A 20,520-nucleotide genomic window follows, 5' to 3' on the forward strand; every position below is an offset into this window, starting at 1 on the left:
TCAGTCTATCCCATGGGCAAAAATTCCCCACAAACTGCTGCAGTGTGGGGCACTTTTCCATGGGGTGCAGTCCTGCCAGGACAGGCTGCTCCAGTGTGTGCTCCACTCTCAGCAGGTGACTCTGCCAGGAGCCCGCTCCAGCACAGGTCTCCCACGGGTTTCCAGCCTCCTCTCAGGCATCCCCCTGCTGCAGTGCAGGTCTCCTCCATGGGGTCTCCTCCATGGGGTCTCCTCCATGGCTGCAGGTGGATCTCTGCATCCCTGGGGGCCTCCATGGGCTGCAGGGGTGCAGCTGCCGCACCATGGTCTGCACCACGGGCTGCAGGGGAACCTCAGCTCTGGCGCCTTAGGATGAGGACTTGATTTATATTTTGTAACAATTGAGAGAAAACTTCATTTTCTTCTGACTTAAGAATACCTTTCAGGAGAAAATACATGTAGTGTTTTTTGGCCCTCAGGTGAAAGTGTTGAGGAAAACGCAAGTGTTGTTGTCAAGCTCCTTATTCGACGGCCAGAGTGCTTCGGGCCAGACCTTAGGGGAGAAGGAGGAAATGGTTTGCTGGCTGCTATGCAGGAGGCTATCAGGATCTCAGAGAATCCTAGTCGTGACCTTCCTTCCCAGGCATATAAAAGAGAAGGGTAAGTAAATGGGAATGCTTGTTTGGCAAATGACAATTTAATAGCTGGTTCAATCATGCTTGCAGTATGCGGATAATAGACCCTGTTGTGTAAGGCATTATACAGACAGAGAGAATTAGAGATTCACATCCACAAGCAGTCGTCATATGGTATTCATAAAGCATTAGCTACATAAAAGTGGAATAAGAATTACAGAGAGAAAAAACCCAAAGGACAAAACAAATGAGAAGACTGCTGTGGAATGAAGCTAAAGTTAAGCTAAAGTAAAAGAGGAAGATAGAAGGCTCATGTGAAGTCAGCTATTACAGTTAGGCTGCATGTTTACCCTAGGGACAAAATCCTTTTAGTCTGGAGGCAAAGGGATGAGTATGTCTGGTGAATAGTCTCTGGATCATATCTCTAGCTTCAGAGAAGAGCTATAAAACTTAGATTAGCACAAATGTTCACTGTTATTTTTAACTTTTTAGTGATGAGGAGGAAGAGGAAGAGGAGACTGTGCACATGGGAAATGCAATCATGTCATTTTACTCAGCTCTTATAGATTTACTTGGACGCTGTGCACCAGAAATGCACGTAAGTTCATTTTACTACTTAGAAAATGTAAGGAGATTTGTAAACATAATTGTACGTGCCTAACTATACCTTTCTCTATTTGAAGCCTTCTTCCCTTCAAAAGGTAGACTTTATGATTTCTTGCTGTATCTAAGTAGATACAAGCTACAAGCTGTTTATAAAGAACCATGGTCTTTTGATTCCCTTGTGCTTTTATATTTATCTAAAACGATGGTAATTTTTACATGAATATGGAATCAAAGCAAATATGAACTACAAGTGTTGCACAATTAAGTGACCAGTATAATAACTTCTGAAACTGACCCTTTATTATTCTCTAGAAAGTCATAAAATATTTTTTGTAAGAATATGATAGAGGACTGCTTTTTGTGTGCATTGATGAAACATGGTGCCCACACCTTGTGAATACATGGAAAAATGTGTAAAATAACTGTTTCAACAGTAGCACCTGTGACAGCCACATGCAAGACTTGGACTGATGGTTGCTTGTTGGTGCTTAAAATTCTTTAGTAGCTTAAAATCCTCTATTTCTCTCAATACAATAAGACGAAGAAGTTTGGCTTGCAACCTCCCTCCTTACACTTACAAAAGCTATTAAGTTTATTAGCTCTATGTGTCTGTCTATTGCCAGACACAGTAGTTTCATGTTATGAAAATTACTGGTAGAGATTTTCAGACACAGGTTATGAATACCTGATTTCTGCTAGAAATTGAAAGGAATTGCTCACCTCATTGTTCTAAATGCCTTTTGAAGCTCTTTACAACATAGAAATACTAGAAAAATGCATGGCTACGTCACACAGTTCTGCATCCCTTTGTAGTGTAAAAAAGCAAGCTCAAAATTTGTCACCATGGGTTCCCCAGATAATATGGACATGTCATAAATTTTGGTTTCATCACCTTATCTGGTTGGTTTAGGAATCTTATCAATGTAGAGGTTTTTTGTCTTATTGGGAATTCATGATATTGTAAAATCATTTATATAAAAATAAGACCAGATACAAATGTAGGAACAGCTGAATTTGGCAACTTCATTCTTGGGTAAATTGAATTTCTGTACATTTTCTACCAGTGTTTGAAAAAAAATCATATTTACACAAATACTTTGAGGAAAACTTTCTCATGTCCCTCAATACTAAATTTCTTAACTGACAAATTTTTCTAAACAGCTTATTCAAAGTGGAAAAGGGGAAGCTATTCGAATCAGGTCAATTCTTCGATCCCTAGTGCCAACTGAAGATTTGGTGGGGATTATAAGTATACCACTAAAGTTGTCCACAGTTAACAAAGGTAACTTCAATTCTTTCATTAGACCATTTATCTTTTATGAAAGTCTTTTGCCACATTAGCCTTTAGATGAAAAATAGAGCATTTTTGTTAGTTGAATGTAAGCAGAGAACTGTTCAAATTTTAATTAGATCTGCATCAATTAGACCTGGTCCAGTGGCAGAGTTATTTGCTCCTGTAGAGCAGAGAATGTAAGAACATAAGAAATGCTTGAAAGGATCACACCAATGGGCCAATACTTTGTCTCCAGCACTGGCTCTAGAGATACTACCTCTTTAGGTAAAATGTTTAAGCTTGGGCTCAGTCCCTTTGTATTTCCAAATTATCCAATCATTTGTAGAATGTTTACCATTTATTTATAAGCTTTCATTTAAGCGTGAAAGATAATTAAATTGCAAAATAATAGGGTTTTTTTTAATAATAAAAACTTACTTTCTAAACAATTCTTCTATAACATAAAGTAAAACTGATCAAGAATGTGATTTTCTTTGAGTATGTGGTTTTACATATTAAATGTAATAACAATGTCTTTAATTGCCATGGTGTTTCTTGTTTTATTAGTTATCTACTATTAAAAAGTGCATTGTATGTTTGTGTAGATGGCACAGTAAATGAGCCAGACATGTCTGCCAGTTTCTGTCCTGATCATAAAGCACCCATGGTACTCTTCTTGGACCGTGTCTATGGTATTAAGGACCAAAGCTTCCTCCTTCACCTACTTGAAGTTGGATTTTTACCAGATTTAAGAGCTTCTGCCTCATTGGATACAGTATGTATTTCACTACTGAGTTTAGGTGAAATGGCTGGATATAGTGGCTCTGTAAGCATAAAAAACTGGAATTTCAAGTCAAAACAGCCTTTAGAAAAAGGCGTTATAGGCTCACTATAAAACAAAATCACTTACTATTAATTTACAGTGCATAAGTCTGATTTAAGCATTCAGTGTATGAAGTGTAAAAGTAGTTCAAAATCTTTTGATACAGGCTGTACAGTAAGTACAATTGAGTATACTGCAATAGGCCTAATGATTGCTTTTATTTCATGTTTGTTTTCAATAATTACACTGAAAATCCAGGTGTATGAAGAAATTGAGATGCTGAGTGTTATTTAATGCTTGGTGGGATTTTCTAACCTGTTTCAAGAGAGAAGCTACATATTCTTTTCTGATGCTATTGGTTCAGAGTGCAGGGATGCAAGAGATGGGGCATAAATAAATGGCTTGAATTTTCTCCAGTTGAAAAACAAATATCATTAGCCCCAAGCCTCTCAGGAGATTTAAGGACTATTACATTGTTATGTTTTATAACCTTAATATTTAGTGACCTTTACCCAGTGTGGTACTAAGGCTTATTTACTCCTTCATTCAGGTTTCTCTAAGTACCACAGAGGCAGCTCTCGCACTAAATAGATACATTTGCTCAGCTGTGTTTCCACTGCTCAAGAGATGTGCTCCCCTCTTTTCTGGAACAGAGCATCATGCCTCTCTGGTTGACTCCATGCTTCACACAATCTATAGGTTATCCAAGGGACGGTCCCTCACAAAAGCTCAACGAGATGCCATTGAGGAATGTCTGCTTGCCATTTGCCAGTACGTATGATACCTGTGTACAAATTAATTTCTTTTGTGCAGAGTAGGTATTTTAACAGCTTCTTTCTTTGCCTGTAGTGTAGACCTTGGACTGTTTTATTCTTGCATTAAAATAAATGACCAGTGTTATCTCAGGAACTGAAATGTAGATTTCTCTGTTCACTTAAGAGGGTTCAGAAACAGCACAATGTTCTGTGCTATATCCTTCCATAGGTAGAAAGTGAGATTCCTTAAGCACTTAGCATTGTTTTTTCAAAATAATTTTAATAAGTGTTTTGCCTCCCAATAAATTGACTTCAATTTTTATTTAATTTACACTTAACTTATGAATTTTGCTGATAACATCTATTTTTTAAAAATACAGCCATTTGCGTCCCTCTATGCTACAACAGCTGTTGAGAAGGCTGGTTTTTGATGTGCCTCTGCTCAATGAATACTGTAAAATGCCTCTCAAGGTAAATGCTTTATTTTCTGTACAGACATCCAGCATAAAACTTCAAAAGAAATTGTTGTTGTCTTGTTTTTAAAATCAGAATGGGAAGGGTAAAGCAATGTAAAATTACTTCTGAATGGAAAATAATGTTATTGTTTTGTAGTCTTTCAAATTAAACGCACTGTTTGAAAAATTTTTGAAATTGTGCCTAATGCAAAGAGTAAGGGGGATTATACTTTGTATAGTGAACTGTTGACATTTCCATTGCTTCAGCAAAAGAGTATTTGAATGTATCAGTTTAACTGTCAGTGTTATATTGAGATTTCTTCTTCTGCTATATGAACTAAAATAACTCTTGGTGGGATGCATGGGCCAGGAATGACTTCTGAATGAAATCTAAGAGACAGGATGCAGGGAAGAAAATTCAACTTTTATTTTTGAATAATCTGTAACTGAAGTTTTATCTAGTTTTTCTTTTTCTTTTAATTTTTTTTTTTTGTTCTGTAAATACAGAATTACAATTCTTGGATTTTAAATAAATCTTATAACTATTCTGTCAGGTTTGATTCACTTCTTTGTTGGTATAAAACAGCCTGATCTTAGGTCTGTGTCTTTTTCTGAAAGAATTGAAATTTTATCCTATTTTAAAGCAGAACTTCCATATTACAAACATACTCTGGAACATCATTAATTTTTGATTAAAAGTGTGGTGTAGAGGGAGTGTTTGGTCTGTTTTTTAATTATTGTTTTTCTTCCTTACACAGAACTGAAAAAAATCCCTAAAATGTCAAGATTCTACTCTGATACTAAAAATTTTTTTACATTTCCATGGGATAAGAATTTTTAGTTCTACAGAAGAAACTGTTAGAATTTTGAAGTTATGTGGAAAGTGCATCAATAATCTTATATAGTAGGCTCTTTAACTGTACAGATTTCTTGTATCATAGTTTTTACTGTCAGTTTTTCCAGAGCTGAGCAATAACAGCCAAGAGTGTGTACTGCAGGTGTCTTTTGCAGTGTTTTGAGTAACACTAAAGCAACTGCAACTGACAGGAGTTAAATCAATTTGAATTTGTAAAACTTTTCATGAGAACATATCATGTCCTGCCTTATACCCATTTCATTGTCTCTGTTTTTGTCCTGTGAGCTAGTCTGTACTCAGATGTTGACAATTCTGAAAGTTTGCTACTCCCAGTAGCCATTGAGAATCCCACAGCAGGAGCTGGAGATAATACAGGCTTTATACTTTCACAATATGGGCTCTGCTGCTCTTCCAAAAAGAAAAAGAAGGAAAAAACATTATTCTGAGCCACTGGAAATCAAGAGACAGACACAAATAAAACTACTCCTGTAACTGTTTAACATAACAGTTTTTTATTTTGTTAAATAGCAATGTTTCACAAGCATTTTTATTTCTTGAAAACCTAGCTTCTGACAAATCACTATGAGCAGTGCTGGAAATATTACTGTCTGCCTTCAGGAATGGGAAGCTATGGAATTGCAGCAGAAGAGGAGCTACATTTAACTGAGAAACTTTTCTGGGGAATATTTGATTCCTTGTCTCATAAGGTAATGGCTGCAATTCACATTGCATTATGGGCTGGGTATAAAAGCATTACAGTGATAATTTGCTGTGCCAAGATGAGAAAATTCCTGTTTTAATGCTTGTTTCATCTAATATGGGAGATACAGCAATGAGTGCTTTTAATGAAGTGAAAAATTGAACACTGAATCTTGAAAGATTGTCTCCAAGCTAATGAAATTTCAAATCTTTGCTTGATATACTTGTAAGCTTTACACTACTAATGAGAAGATATGTATGTGTGTGCATATATATCTATATATATATATATATATATAAGTATACACACACATATGCACATGTAGTGTTTAGTTCTCACGGCACTAACATGTCATCGTTTTATGCTCTCCTATCTTGGCTCTACTAAACATTTTAAATTAATTATTACTGACATGAAATTCATTTATATATATATGCACCTACTTATCAAATTGTCAGTATATGCAGAATAAATTTACATTGCCTGTCTTCAAATATATTTATATTTCTTTAGTTTTCCAGCTATTGCCCAGCTGAAGAGATATGATGCAATATACTATGAAATAAATACTTTTCCATTTTTCTGTTGCAAAATGTGATATTGGGACTTTTTAACTTAGTTTTTCTCTCAGTAAGAAAAAGTTGCATTTCTGATACAAGAAATTTCTTCATGAATAAACACTTTTTGTGCTTGCTTGGGGTCAAAATTCAGCCCAATCAAATATCAGTTTTTGCTTTAGAACAATAAAAAAACATATTCATTGGGTCTCACTGATTTTATGTTCTCTTTCTAAGCTACAGATTTAGATGATTGCTCCTCTAGGCATTCTGATTTATAATATGAAAATAAAAACAGTCTCTGCATTATTCTGAAGTGGCTTTTTAAGCTTTATTTGTATTTGATTTTTAGCAACATTTTCCCCTCTCTTCGTACTTTCACAAGTGCAAACAGTGTCATGAGTAACTGATACAATCAAATGTTTCCAATTAGTGCATCTTAGATTTTAACAGATGAATTAACATTATATGTTTCTGACAATACTGGTGTCTCTCTATAACAACATTTTTATTTTTCTGTAAATGGTTGTTAGCCCAATGGTGGTTAGTGAAAGAAGAGTTGTGTAAATCTGATCTGACAACCTACAGTATTCTCCACCATTCTTTTTTGTTCTAAACTATTTGCAGGTTTGATGTTATTAAAAATAATGAAATTACTTTGCTACTGTTAATCACTATTTCCTTTAATGAGCATATTTTAAAATGAAACAGTACAGGGTGAAAGAGAAGCAAAATGACTATGTCTTCTGCTAATTCTGCAGGAATTAATAACTTTAGAACTAAGGCAGGGTTTTACAGATGATCATATTCTGTACCTAGGCAAACAAGCCTTGATCCTCTCTGTACAGGCCTTCATGTCCAAAGCAAACTCGAGTTGACCTCATATTGCATACACATAAAAAGTGTCAGCACATTCTTATGTCAATCTGAGTAGTGTTAAGAATATATCAGGTTGATACAATGCAAAATAGATGTCATGCAACAATAATTTTGCTCCATGTTTGAATTTTAAATGTGACTTACTGTTTGTTTGCATCTTCTAATATTTGTACATGGCTATATGGCTGCTTGGATTTCACTAACATTTTGCATGTTTTTCTATTGGGTTTTCCAACCAGTTCCTATCTCTCCTGCAGAAGTATGACCCAGAGCTCTTTCGAATGGCTTTGCCTTGTCTAAGTGCTATAGCTGGTGCCTTGCCCCCTGATTATTTAGATACACGAATTATGTCAACTTTGGAAAAGCAGACTTCAGTGGATCCAGAAGGAAATTTTGATCCCAAACCTGTCAGCACATCAAAGTGAGTAATGTAATTCATAGTGGTTTCCTTCCCTTAAATTTTTTTATGCTATTCCTTATTAACATTTTTTTTATCTTCTGTAGGGAGAACCGGCTGGTGACTGACATGTTAGTGGTATTAGGACTTTCAGAAATAACAGAGGGATTTTTACTTCCTTCTGCCAAATACTTCACTGAAACCTGTCATGTTTACCAGACATAAACCATATCTCTCTCAGCCCTGAACAGATGTTAAATATTTCCATCTTATGTCTACAGAGAAAATAGTAAATTATATATTTATTATGTACCTTATTGCCTGATAGTTCAAATGTTTGGGATAGATAAATTAGAAATTATCATTATTTTACTTATGACAATTTGTCCATCATAAAAATCTGGTGATTCAATTGGTCTGTAGTCCAATTTTTATAAAATCTTTATGTCACAAAATAAGCAGATCATGCAGGATGATTAAATAGAGATGGCTTTTCCTAGTAATTTTTTGCTTTTAAAATACAGACTTTATATTCAGGAACTGAGGATCAATAGCTCAGTCTTGCTATTAAATTCTTATCCTTCCATCATTATGCATTGTGAAACATCCATGTTAATATTATTCTTTATTAAGAATTAGCAACAATTTACCTGTAGATTATGGTGAAGCAGGTTTTTGTTTCTTTGCATTTCAGGTGCTAAAAAGTGTGACTGTTATGTATTTAAAGGTTCTCTGCAAATGCCATTATAGCTATGCCTTTTTTGTGGCATTTCTTTTAAAGAGTAGGGAATTGCCATGCCAAATGCTCTGCCTTCATTTGAAGGTGGAGCATTTTTGATTAGTCCTATATTTTGCTGACAATTTCTTCATAAATCAGACTGCAGTAACTTATGACTGAATGACCATAGCCCTCTTTGCTTACAGCCTTGTACTTCCTGAGAAGTTGGAGTATATTGTAAGCAAGTATGCTGAACATTCCCATGATAAATGGGCCTTTGAAAAGGTAGGAGTTATTTTAAGACTGGCAACTATCCAGGACTAGTAAATAATTCCTATGGTGAATATTGAAATTAAAACTAGACAGTTTAACTGATAACCCCTTGTTCAGAGTCTACATATCTATTTTGGGAAGAAACCTCTTGCTTAGGATAATGCATTGTAATTAGTTACTTTTTCAAAGAATTTATTAGAGACTTGAGGGGACTGAAAAAGGGGAGTTTGGTTTGGATTTGGCGGTTTGTTTGGGGGTTTGGTGGGTTTTTGTTGTTCTTTGGGGCTTTTTAAAAAAGTTTTAGGTAAGAATAGATAGGTAAGATGCTCTTTTGGCATCACTTTGCCTGGTAATTGTGCTTTTTGTCTGGGAGATTCAGTTTTACTGCAGCAGCTCTATGATCTAAGAAAGTACAGTCTAATGTAGTTTTTTATTTCAGATAAGTTTTAGTTGTAGATTTTCTTTCTTAGCTTTAGGAAGCCTGTTATGAATTGAATTTCTCTATAATTTTTCAAATGCTCTGTCACTATGTCATGTTTCTGTTTCATTATTTCTACAAAGCTACAAGAAAAGACAATGAATTCTTTGATAATTTATATAACAATTATTAACAAATGAATAGCAATTTTATGAAAGAGTTCTATAAAATAATTCTCTTGGGAGGGCCTATATATGCAAATTTATGTAAGAAGGTACGCATACATATGTGTATGTAAATATACACAGAAAAATTTCAAACCATAAATTTCAGTTACTTCTCTTTAAGGTAAAGGATTCATTAGTTACGTTCTCCAGTTCTTGATCTGTTAATGTTACGTATTCTTCTCAGTGTTTCTGACTTTAGGCTCTCAGAGTGGGACAGTGTATTTATTGTATTTTGGGACAGTCACTTTTGTCTCAATGCATGAGAAAGGGGCCGGTGTGAGTTAGGCTCAGGACTGGTATCACGGCACGCGCTGCTCACAGGGGCGTCCCTTCTGTCCCAGGCGTGTTTTGTGTCCACAGATGGATGCACGCTCCTCTCCTGTGGCACTGAGCAGCTCTTGGGGTGGGTTAGCAGTTTGATGTGACAAAGGAAGCTGGCTAATTTGCTCTCACTCATCAATGTTGATCTCATCTTATTTCACTGGGGTTTGTGGTTGTATTTTTTTATTTTTCAGACTAATAGTGGATGGAAATATGGAGTTTCACTGGATGAAAACATGAAGACTCACCCATTAATAAGGCCTTTCAAAACTTTAGCTGAAAAGGTAATAGAGGAAATTTCACCTGCATCAATATGAAGTAGATTGATTTGTGTGCCTTTAAAAATCAATTTCAAATGTATTCTGTTAAATGTCAGGCAGAGGAACCAACAAGAATTCTTACAGTTAATAGGTACAACTTTATGTCGGAGTGATTTTCAGTTAATCTTACACTGAGTCTTGTATAATTTGCTTCCATTAGGCATAATGTTAAGTGTTTCTTCATAGGCCTGGGCAAATTTGAATTCAGTAGCACAGTTTTTTCAGGCTTCCATGGATGCCGAATGACTGGCAGAAACTCCTGGATGTTAATGAAAGTGTAATTTAACCTACACTAAGGCAATTTTGTCTTCCAGAAAAATAGTAGAAAAATGCAAAAAATGTGTAGGAGATGATTCAGTTGAAAATGCAGAAAAACATTTGAAGTATTTTGAATTTCTTGACTAGGTACAAATGTCTTCTAGTTGTCAGAACAGTGAAGGGAATTTTAATTCTGTTACTTATTTTTGTAATGATTCACTGGGAGACACAAGTCAATTACATATGTCCCTCTTCACCATGTGTTTCTTGTTCAGAAAATAGACATGACAAGAATCAAGAGGGATTAAAGAGGTTGAGTTTCCTAATGTTTGTAAATCGCTTTGGAATCTTTGGAGAGGAGCTAAAGCATTGTTGGTTGTTATTTAAGCACTTTAAAAAGAACTTTCTAAATTGTCTGAAATTAAAACTTTTCAACATAAAAATCAGGATTATACCTAAAAGCTGTAATTTGGAGCAACTAGTTTATGATACAACCTGAAATACTGTTATTTCATTGATTTGAAAAGTCTTATTATAGCATACTCAGAAGTTTGCCACAGATTTTCAGACTTTTTCTAACACTTTTATTTTTCAAAGGAGTGCTGGAATATGGGCTGTTGTCTATTTTTATTGGTATCTGTGTTTTTATGAAGAGGTGTATAGTTCAGTAACCTTCTGTATCTGTGAGTGGATATAAATATAGGAAGACTAAAAAAAGATCTTGAGTGTTTGATGCATTTGAAGATATATACTTGTTTAACTAATTTTTAGCACTCAGAGTACCATAATTTCTTTTATTATTTTGTGCTGGTAGAATTAATGAAGAAGTTTTGAGGTCCAATCTACATTATTACTCCGGGGCTCATTGCAGTGCTGTTAGTTTCTAACACTTATCCCAGCAATAAATGCCACTAAAACTATTTTATTTTTTTAATTGTAGGTATTTCAAAGTTCTTCTCTTATGTAAAAAGAACTGTATTTTGTGTTCTAAAATACAAATTTTCTATAATTTTGTGGTATGTGGCACTTAGAGAAGGACGGAATATTTTTGTTGTGCTTTTGCTACTTACTAAATACAGAAAAAAATTTACATTCTTCAAAGGAAAAGGAAATTTATCGTTGGCCTGCCAGAGAATCATTGAAAACCATGCTGGCCTTGGGATGGAGCCTAGAAAGGACCAAGGAGGGAGGAGAAGCAATAATACATCAGCGTGAAAATGAAAAGCTTCGTAGCATATCTCAGTCTAGTCAGGTAAGGTAGAAGACCTTGATTTTAAAAAACAAAAGGTCTGTTAATTTACTAATAAATTATAGACAATTATTTCCATTTTATATTCCTTCAGTGAAAAGAAACTTTTAATGGTGGAGTTCTAAGATTGGAAGTCATGTCACTATAATAAACACTGTGCTACACTAAAGAGGGGATTCCCAAAAGCTTTTAAGACAATGAGGATATAAGAGACCATAGATATTAATTATTTTAGAAGAATTGAAAACCTTTTTAATACAGTCATTCAAATAAAACTGACAAAGCATTTAAAGTCTTTTATTTAAAAATATATACAGCATTTTCTTTTGTTTCGTCAAACAGAAGAGCCTAACATGAGCTTTTGTCAAGATTATGACTGACAAATTAGATTGCATATTTGATACAGTTTTGGTTTTTTTTAATCTACAGGCAAAATTTTCAGGTGATGATAGATTATTTTTTCCATTTGTAGATTTTTGTCATCACATGTTGAGGCTGCTGGTCTATATGTCATGGAGGGGGAAAGTTGTTTAAAATAATGGCAGGTGTTGGGGAATTGTTATTGTACCCTTCAAGGTGAATTACACACATTTGTACATAAATATAGTGAGTGTTAAGAAGCAGTGCATTGGGCACAAGTCCTGGAAGGAGTATGCAAAGCTGTGTCATAAGCTAATTCCTTATGTACAGTTGCACCAGCACTGATCCTGTGAGTATCAGCACCTGGCACCTTAAGCTGTGTTGGGCTCCTTCTCCACACCACTATTTGCTTACCAAAAGGGGCCCCTGAGCACTCAGTATTTCTTATCTCTTCAGCAAACCTCACTCCCTTACAGGAAATTCTGCTGTCTCTGGAATCTTTGCTTCCAGCCAGCTGAACTTGTTCTGCAGCTGGGCCTTCTTGGCCAAGAAGATGCCTTATAAAGACATGACAGAATAGAGGTTTTCAGCACATAATTAACTTGAGTACACGTTTGAAATCACTGATTTATATGTAACCATTCACATTTACATGCACCTCAAACAGGATTTTGAACTGGAGCTTTCACTTTAACCAGTTGAAGATTGTGTTCATAGATTACACTCCTGCTTTTTCTTAGTCTTTAAATTCCTCAAGAAAATAATTTATCTTTCTGTTGTGTTTTCACATCCTTAGTACAGGGCTCATTCAGACTGTTCCCACATGGTTCTGTCATGTTTTGAAGGCACATCTTGTATGTCTCAGGATTGGTTTCCTCCTAGGCTAAAAGTTTAGTTCTTTGCAGCTTGCCACCTATTGTGAATAGAGAGATCTAATCTGCAGCAACCTGCATGCTTCCACACTAGCAATCCTATTCTCTTAATCATCCAGTGCCTTCAGTACATTGCAAAATAGGTGAACAGTTCCTACGAGTATAAAATTGGGAATGGTGCTACTCTATTCAAGTCAATAACAGTGATGTTGTAGTTGAATATTTGGTTCTTTTATCTGAAATGATTTTATCTGAGAATAACTTTCTTTTCCCCTGCAGGGAAATGGGTATAGCCCAACACCACTTGATCTCTCTAATGTAGCACTTTCTAGGGAGCTTCAGGTTTGTATTTGTGTTTTGCATATATTATGCTGAAAGGAATGGATGTACTTGATTTCATTATTATTTAATGAGTTGAATTTTGTTAGGTTAGGTTTAATGAGTGTATTTGTGACTGTAGTTATGATAAGGTGTTGTAGAAAGGGTGCATGCTATTTTCATAGTGAAAGATGAAATTTCCACTGTTCATGCCATTGGTGCTTCCTGAGTTCCCAGAAAAAAATTAAGCATGAAGCTAGGGAAGGGGCTGTCAATAGCATATTCTATTATGTGTATTCTGTGCTTGTGCTGACTCAAAGAACAGCTGAATATAAAAATTCCACTTAGCTATGTTTCTTTATCACAAGAGTGTAGACTTAAGACTGTGAAATTATGTAGCATTACAGAATTTTTGATCATCACCTAATCTGACATATTGTTTTTTCTAATGCTAATGTAGGGAATGGTTGAGGTAATGGCAGAAAACTACCATAATATATGGGCCAAAAAGAAGAAAATGGAGTTGGAAAGCAAAGGTAAGCCACAATCCTGCAAACCACACCAAAAAAGACAAGAATGTGGGAGAAAAAACAATCTGAAAGATGTCAGTGTAAGACAATCAAAAATGAATAGTTCCTTTTGTACATGAAGCAGAATAAATTCTAGAGTAGAAAAACTTACAGTTCTTTCAACTTACTAAAGGTGGAGGTAATCATCCTTTACTGGTACCTTATGACACATTGACAGCCAAGGAGAAATCACGGGACCGTGAAAAGGCACAAGAGCTGTTTAAATTCCTTCAAGTCAATGGTATAATCATATCTCGGTAAGTTGCACATTTTTTCAGATGCTTGCTTGCATTCAGTGCCCAAACCAGCATGTTAATCTTATCTCACTGCAGGCTGGCAGTTACTAACATAATTACTCTTCAGCATGTCTTCTATGAATCAGAGTTATTTTCATGTTCACAAGGTCTCTTCTAAAACAGCATGTTCAGGCAGCATTTTTAATAAGTATGTGATGAGTGTATGTGTATAGTAAATACAAAATGCACATAGGGTAATTAAACAAGAGGATAATTTAAAATGTCTAAATTAGCAGCCAGCCGTGTCAATAAGGATCATGAGAAAATGAATCTGAGGTCCGATACTGAAACATATCTATGTAAAACTGGTTTTAATCCAGTTTTTGAAAAATATTGCTTCGAGTTCTGTAAAGTAATAAGACAAAGTGGTTTTACTTTGTGAGCACTAACGTCTACTCTAGCAAAAGCATAGACATCCTTAGTTTTACTGTAACTTGAATTGCTGTCTTAAAGTAAGCTGAGCTGTGAGGACCTCTTACTCTAGTATGTGGCTTTATATGATGGAATTGTGAATTACTGTATTATAACTCTCCTCTTTTATTGGATGTGAAACATCTGAATACATAGGAAATCTCAATTTTCTGGCATTCAGCATTTTTGTGAACTAAATTATATCCATTAATAAATTTTGCTGTACATGCATAGAGTCAGATCTTTCCTGTTTTCATTTACTTCTACTTTTCAAGTATTCGGCTCTATTGAAATTATACAGAGAAATTTATCAAAATCCATTTTTAAGATCTTCAAAATTTAACTTTATTCACTTTAACAGTATTTCTAAGAGATGAGGAAACAGTTCTAAGTACATTTCTGTATTACTACAGAGAAAAGTTCCCTCCTGCCACATATGTAGGCTCTCAGCCTGAACCCAAAATGTAGGTATGATACCAAATATTTTTATAACCTCCATGGTTGCTTCAGAGCCATTGAATATGAAAAGCTGGTCTACTTACTGCAAATGAATGATCTTCTGAAACACCAATGTAAATGCTCACATTTCCAGCTGCATATGTTTGGGTCAGGAAATCAAATTTTTCAGTGTTATATCAAGGGACAAATCAACTTGAAAAAGCATGTTCAAACTCTTCCTTGATAAAGGCAAAGATTTTGCAGTGATTGTCTGTATCAGTATGAATCAAGATTATAATCTTTTCAGTGTTTTCTTCAGATGAATATATGCATATATATATAATCTTTTGAAGTACTCATTGCAATGATCACATTTCAAGATGTCATTCTTGAAAATATAGGACTAATCATTAAAACATACGAATTGCTTATAATTGGAAATGTATAGGCGGATCAGCATGTGTACTTCACATAAACCATCTGCTACTGTTTTTGGGATTTTTTGCTGTTTGCTGAGAACATTTTTGAAACACTTTGTGTGTTTATGACTTGCAGATAAATCTCTTAGGCTTTACTCAAGTATGTATTAGAAACAACATAGTATTTTGGTACATATCTTTAAATTTCTGCAAGGTATTTGGATGTTGTTTTTTATACTTCACAGACCTATCAACATCTTTCAATAGGAAAATATATGTAATTTCGTAGGAACCAGGACTTCTTATAAACTCAAAAAGAAAATATTTACATTGACCTCACTGAAAATACAGATAAGTACTTAGTCTCCTCTGTGAAAATGAGGCAGCAGAAGATGTCTCTCAAGCATACATAGCTGTTAATTCATACTAAATAATTTGATTGCACTATTAATCATGATAAATTAATAGAGAGTCGTCAAAGTAAGCAAACTAGAACTCTTAAAATAGATTTTGGCTTTTTTTTTTTTTTTTTTCTTTCCCCCACAAATTAAACTAAGATGGTAGGTTAGAGTCCTAATAAGTTTGTGTTTAAAATGGGATTGAAATGTCTTCCTTAATTCTCTGGCTGGGTTCCCCTAGACTATAACCATTTCTTTCCTCTTAACTGTGTTCTGACATGGTCAAGAGCATATATTTTATTATTAGATTTTTTTTTTGTTGCTATTGTTATAATTTCTGCTGCATCAACCTTCTTCCAGAATTACTTTTTTTGCTTGGATTTTTTTCATAGCTGTTTTTAAACTGCTAATCTAATATTCCGTTTTACCTCCCTAATTTACTCCCATACCAGTGGTAAGGACTCTCAGTACAAAGGATCATTTTCTTATACCACAGAAGTGAGTCCAGCAAATTTCCTTTTTTCTTGTTCCTTTCTTGCTTTTCCCACAAACTACCAGTTCCTTCCTTCTTCCCTACTTCTGACGCACTGGTCAGCTCCTCAGTAGTCTCTGCATGTCCTTTGGCCAGGTTATTTTCTCTTAACTGATAAGGGCTGAGTCTTCCTATCTGCTACTGTTTGAAGAGGCTGTACAGAAGCAGATGAAGTAGCCCTTTATGATTAACCAGAGCTTTTTTTAATGTCACTCAGTTACTTCCTCACTTGATAAAGCAGTTAGACATCCCGAGTGTAACCCGCTATCTACCAATAGAAAATCTCAATCAGAGTTTAGTTCTTTTGATATTGGAGGTCTTTTGGCTATGAAGAAGTTGCAAACTAAACAAAAGTATAAGAGAACCTCAAGGAAATGAAGATGAAAGAATTCATGACTTGTTAAACGAAGTACATTTGAAAACAGAATACATTAAAAATGTAAAAAATTAAGTGACTTGAAAAAGTTAACAAAAAAAAAAATCCTGTTCGTGTCCTGTATGCCAAGACAGAAAGCATTGTTTGCAGATTTGTGGAATGAACCCTTAGCAATAAATTGGAAAGTCTGGCTACCCTTCAGAGGAGCTTTGATAGCCTGGAGAAATGGGCTGACAGAAATCTTATGAGGTTGATCAAAGGTAACTACAAAATTCTATACATGGGATGGAGTAATCCCAGAAATATAAGGGAGCCAAGCCTGAGAGGAGATGTACAGAAAAAGCTCTTTGAATTGTTCAAGTTGAACATGAATCAGGGATATTTCTCTGTGATGATGAAAGCTGTGTACTAGGCTTCTCAGCAAGTGTGTTCTGCAGGTTGATGGATCATGAGATTTTCTCAGGAATATATTGTCCCGTTTTTGGTTCTCCAGCACTAAGGAAGACGTTGAGAACAAAGTCACTCAAGTGGGAGGCCACTGAGATGCTCTGTGGATGGATGCCAATGTCATGCCAGGAGAGGCTCTGAGGAGTGGCTGGATTTTTTTCAGTTTTAAAACAGAAAGCTACAATAGGATCTATGTTTGTCTTCAACTATTTCATGCAAGGTTATAGAGAAAATGATGTCAAACACTAACTCCACAAAAGTAATAAGTTGTTACAAGGAAAATGTCATATAAATATATATATATAAGAAATATAAGAAAATATTTAATCATTTTTTTTTCATGGTGAGGGTGGCCAAATATTATAGAGTCTTCAGGGTCCTTATGAGATTTTGATCTTTGAACCTACTCCTTCCAACCTTAATTTGTGTGTGATCCTAAATTGTAGAATTTCAGTCATGTAGGTTTCATTTGTACTTAAAATCAAATCCAGTATTTTCAATCTAGGCCCAGACAACCACATGTATTTTTATTGCTCTTTAATATTTTGTATGATCAGCCATGATTTATGTTTATGAATTTATCCTATAGAATAAATAATACATGCCTAGAAATTATTGTATTCTGTTAAAATTTTTCAAATACTTTAATAATATAATTGTCACATTTAGGTTTTCATTTAGTAGCTGTAGGATTTTTGGCTTTGTTCCTTCATAAAATTAAAGGAAAAAATAAAGTTTAACAGTGATTAAGCAAATGAAGGTTATACTTAGGGTGACTTTGGAAAGATGCAACTGCTGACTTCTGAAACACTTAGAATACAAATGTGCAAGCAGTGGAAATTGAGTGACCAATGCATTACTTTATTAGGTTCAGATGCATGATGGCTTTGTTTGTGCAATAAGGTAGCACTCTATAGTTCTTATGCTAAAATACATGTATTTTGGATTCTTTAATCATAAACTATTATACCTCTTACTAAAGTCAGTTATTTTTTCTCTATTTCTTCCTAGATAGTTGATAATTAACATGCTCATTATCTTCTTCTTATGAAAATTTACCATAATAAAAAAATAAGGCATGAAATGCTTCATAGTACTGTCATCATTTGTACTACTGCCATCATCAATGCTACTTCTCTTAATAATTTTCAAAACAGGGGCCTGAATGACATGGAGTTGGATGCTTCATCCATGGAAAAGAGATTTGCCTTTAAGTTTCTGAAGAAAATTTTAAAATATGTTGATTCTGCTCAAGAGTTTATTGCACATTTGGGTAAGTTGCAGATTTTATTTTTTAAATAGTTAGAATTGTTGAAATTTGATTATTTGATTGATGGACTTACATTTTTAGTGATCACTATTTTTATTGCATGTTAGGAAATTAAATAATGTCTTTTAATTTTCAGATTAAATTATTGAACATTTGGAACTAGCTAAACAGTTTGTGCTGTTTTATTTTTGAGTAAAACTGATTTTTCAAGTCTATCTGAAAAATATATTGTGTTACTTATGATGAGACAGCTTCTTATTTGTGTCTGCCTTGATTGTATTCTTGCAGAAGCCATTGTAACCAGTGGAAAAACTGAAAAATCTCCACATGACCAAGAAATAAAATTCTTTGCTAAAGTGAGTGATTATTTCATGTTCATATATGTTCCGCTATAGAGAATATGTAAATTTTTGATGTTAGACTGCTTTTCACATAATAGAAATATATCTTTTCCATTTATTTATGATAACTAATCAAACTGTTATCAAATATTTTTGACATGTCTTCAGAAATATCTCAGTAAATTTGCTGGATTCAAAATACTTCAATATATCTCTTTCTGTATGAGAAGGAACATAAAATTTAAAAGGCAGATTATTTATTACATTATATTAAATACTCTTCTAGAATATATAAATTTAATCTAATTATTTTACCACAAGATATCACTGAAGTGCATATTGTCTAATTAGAGAAAGAAATACTCCTCTGCAGTATTAGATCCAAAACAGATATCTCTGTGGAAGTCTGTTTATTATTTATGTAATTTTGAATAAAATGTTAAGACTTCTGTTTGTAATTTACATGAGCTTGTGTTTGAAACTACAGAACTAAAATTATTTTTATGAACTTTGACCAAGCAGAGACAATTTACCATTGTGCTCTGAAAAAAATACATTTTGTGTCTATATTTCTTAGGTTCTTTTACCATTAGTTGATCAATACTTTACAAATCACTGCCTCTACTTCCTGTCTTCTCCATCAAAAACCCTCAGTAGCAGTGGATATGCATCAAATAAGGAAAAGGAAATGGTAGCAAGGTAAGTACAAAAAAAAAGTTATTAATTGTAGATAACTAAAGGTCTCTTCTTAGGTTGTAGAGAAAGACAGATAGTTCGGAAGCTTATTTTCCTCACCTGGAAAGTGAATATTTTATTCTACATGAGAGTGGCAGTGAGTGAATGTAATTCCTCATCTTTGTATTATTTATGTTATATATTTAAATTATTTATATTTATATACACATAATTAAAGAGTTAATTATATATAATAACTTTATTTTACAATATGTAATTGTAGATGATAGCATCAAAATACTAGTAAACTATTCTGTGAGCAATGGAATTACTTAGTTTCTTATGGGGTTCTGTTTCATTGTGGGTAGCAGTTTCTGGTTAAAGCTCTTTCTGTGGTTGGTTCATTTAAATGGTCTCACACTTATTTAAATTTTCAGCTACCAAAAAAATGTTAAAAATACCACAAGGTAACATTTTAGGGGGAAATATGGATTCTATACAAAATTACTTCTGCCCCTGCACAAGTATTACTGGAATTTAATAGTTTTTGCATGTTTTTACAGTTAGGATGGAATGAGCCAGTTGACACAAAGTTATTCTAGAACATTCTGTTAAAAATAAATGCCTTTTAATTTAGAATGTGCTGCCTATATGAAAATAGGAATTCTCTTTCTTGTGATTAAAATGTGAAAATAATATTAAATAACATTTACTTGTTTTAAAATTATGTTTTCACTATTGTTTTAATAATTTGCCAGGTTTTTTTCCATCTCCTTGAGGTGTGCTGCCACTTACTTTCTTTTGGAAATTTTGTATCGTAGGATTTCAAACTGTTTTGCTCTCATGCTTTTTTAGTTTAGTTGTCAGTTTCTCAGATTTCTTTGACTTTCCTTCACTGCATTGACCAGTTAATTGCTTTTTCCAGTGGAAAGTAGATGTAAAATTTGAAAGTAAAGGTCATGTGTTACTGCATATGATCAGGCCTAGGACTCAGCTTCCTCTCCAGTTTATCTCTCAATAAATTTTTGCATTTCTTTAAATTATTGTTTCCCTCTATTTCCATCTTCTTTGTGAGTGGAAGTCCTTATAGAGCAGTTGT

General features: G+C 34.2%; 1 protein-coding gene across 3 annotated transcripts in view; it reads left to right on the top strand.

Annotated features, from left to right (window-relative positions):
* The window catches only part of RYR3 (ryanodine receptor 3), a 194,165-nt gene that overhangs the window by 114,397 nt on the left and 59,248 nt on the right, over positions 1–20,520 (top strand). For 2 of the 3 annotated variants that reach the window (XM_077784078.1, XM_077784079.1), the window contains exons 44-60: positions 459–639; positions 1,107–1,212; positions 2,382–2,502; positions 3,099–3,268; positions 3,867–4,087; positions 4,452–4,542; positions 5,949–6,089; positions 7,776–7,939; positions 8,840–8,918; positions 10,067–10,156; positions 11,553–11,702; positions 13,211–13,273; positions 13,710–13,785; positions 13,952–14,075; positions 18,293–18,408; positions 18,694–18,761; positions 19,324–19,445. In XM_077784078.1, coding sequence (XP_077640204.1) covers positions 459–639; positions 1,107–1,212; positions 2,382–2,502; positions 3,099–3,268; positions 3,867–4,087; positions 4,452–4,542; positions 5,949–6,089; positions 7,776–7,939; positions 8,840–8,918; positions 10,067–10,156; positions 11,553–11,702; positions 13,211–13,273; positions 13,710–13,785; positions 13,952–14,075; positions 18,293–18,408; positions 18,694–18,761; positions 19,324–19,445 — 2,083 coding nt within the window. Of the gene's footprint in view, positions 1–458; positions 640–1,106; positions 1,213–2,381; positions 2,503–3,098; positions 3,269–3,866; positions 4,088–4,451; positions 4,543–5,948; positions 6,090–7,757; positions 7,940–8,839; positions 8,919–10,066; positions 10,157–11,552; positions 11,703–13,210; positions 13,274–13,709; positions 13,786–13,951; positions 14,076–18,292; positions 18,409–18,693; positions 18,762–19,323; positions 19,446–20,520 lie in introns of all 3 variants that reach the window. The other variant, XM_077784077.1, reaches the window with a different exon arrangement.

The sequence above is a fragment of the Lonchura striata genome, chromosome 6, assembly GCF_046129695.1.
Source record: "Lonchura striata isolate bLonStr1 chromosome 6, bLonStr1.mat, whole genome shotgun sequence".
In the NCBI taxonomy this organism is placed as follows: Eukaryota; Metazoa; Chordata; class Aves; order Passeriformes; family Estrildidae; genus Lonchura; species Lonchura striata.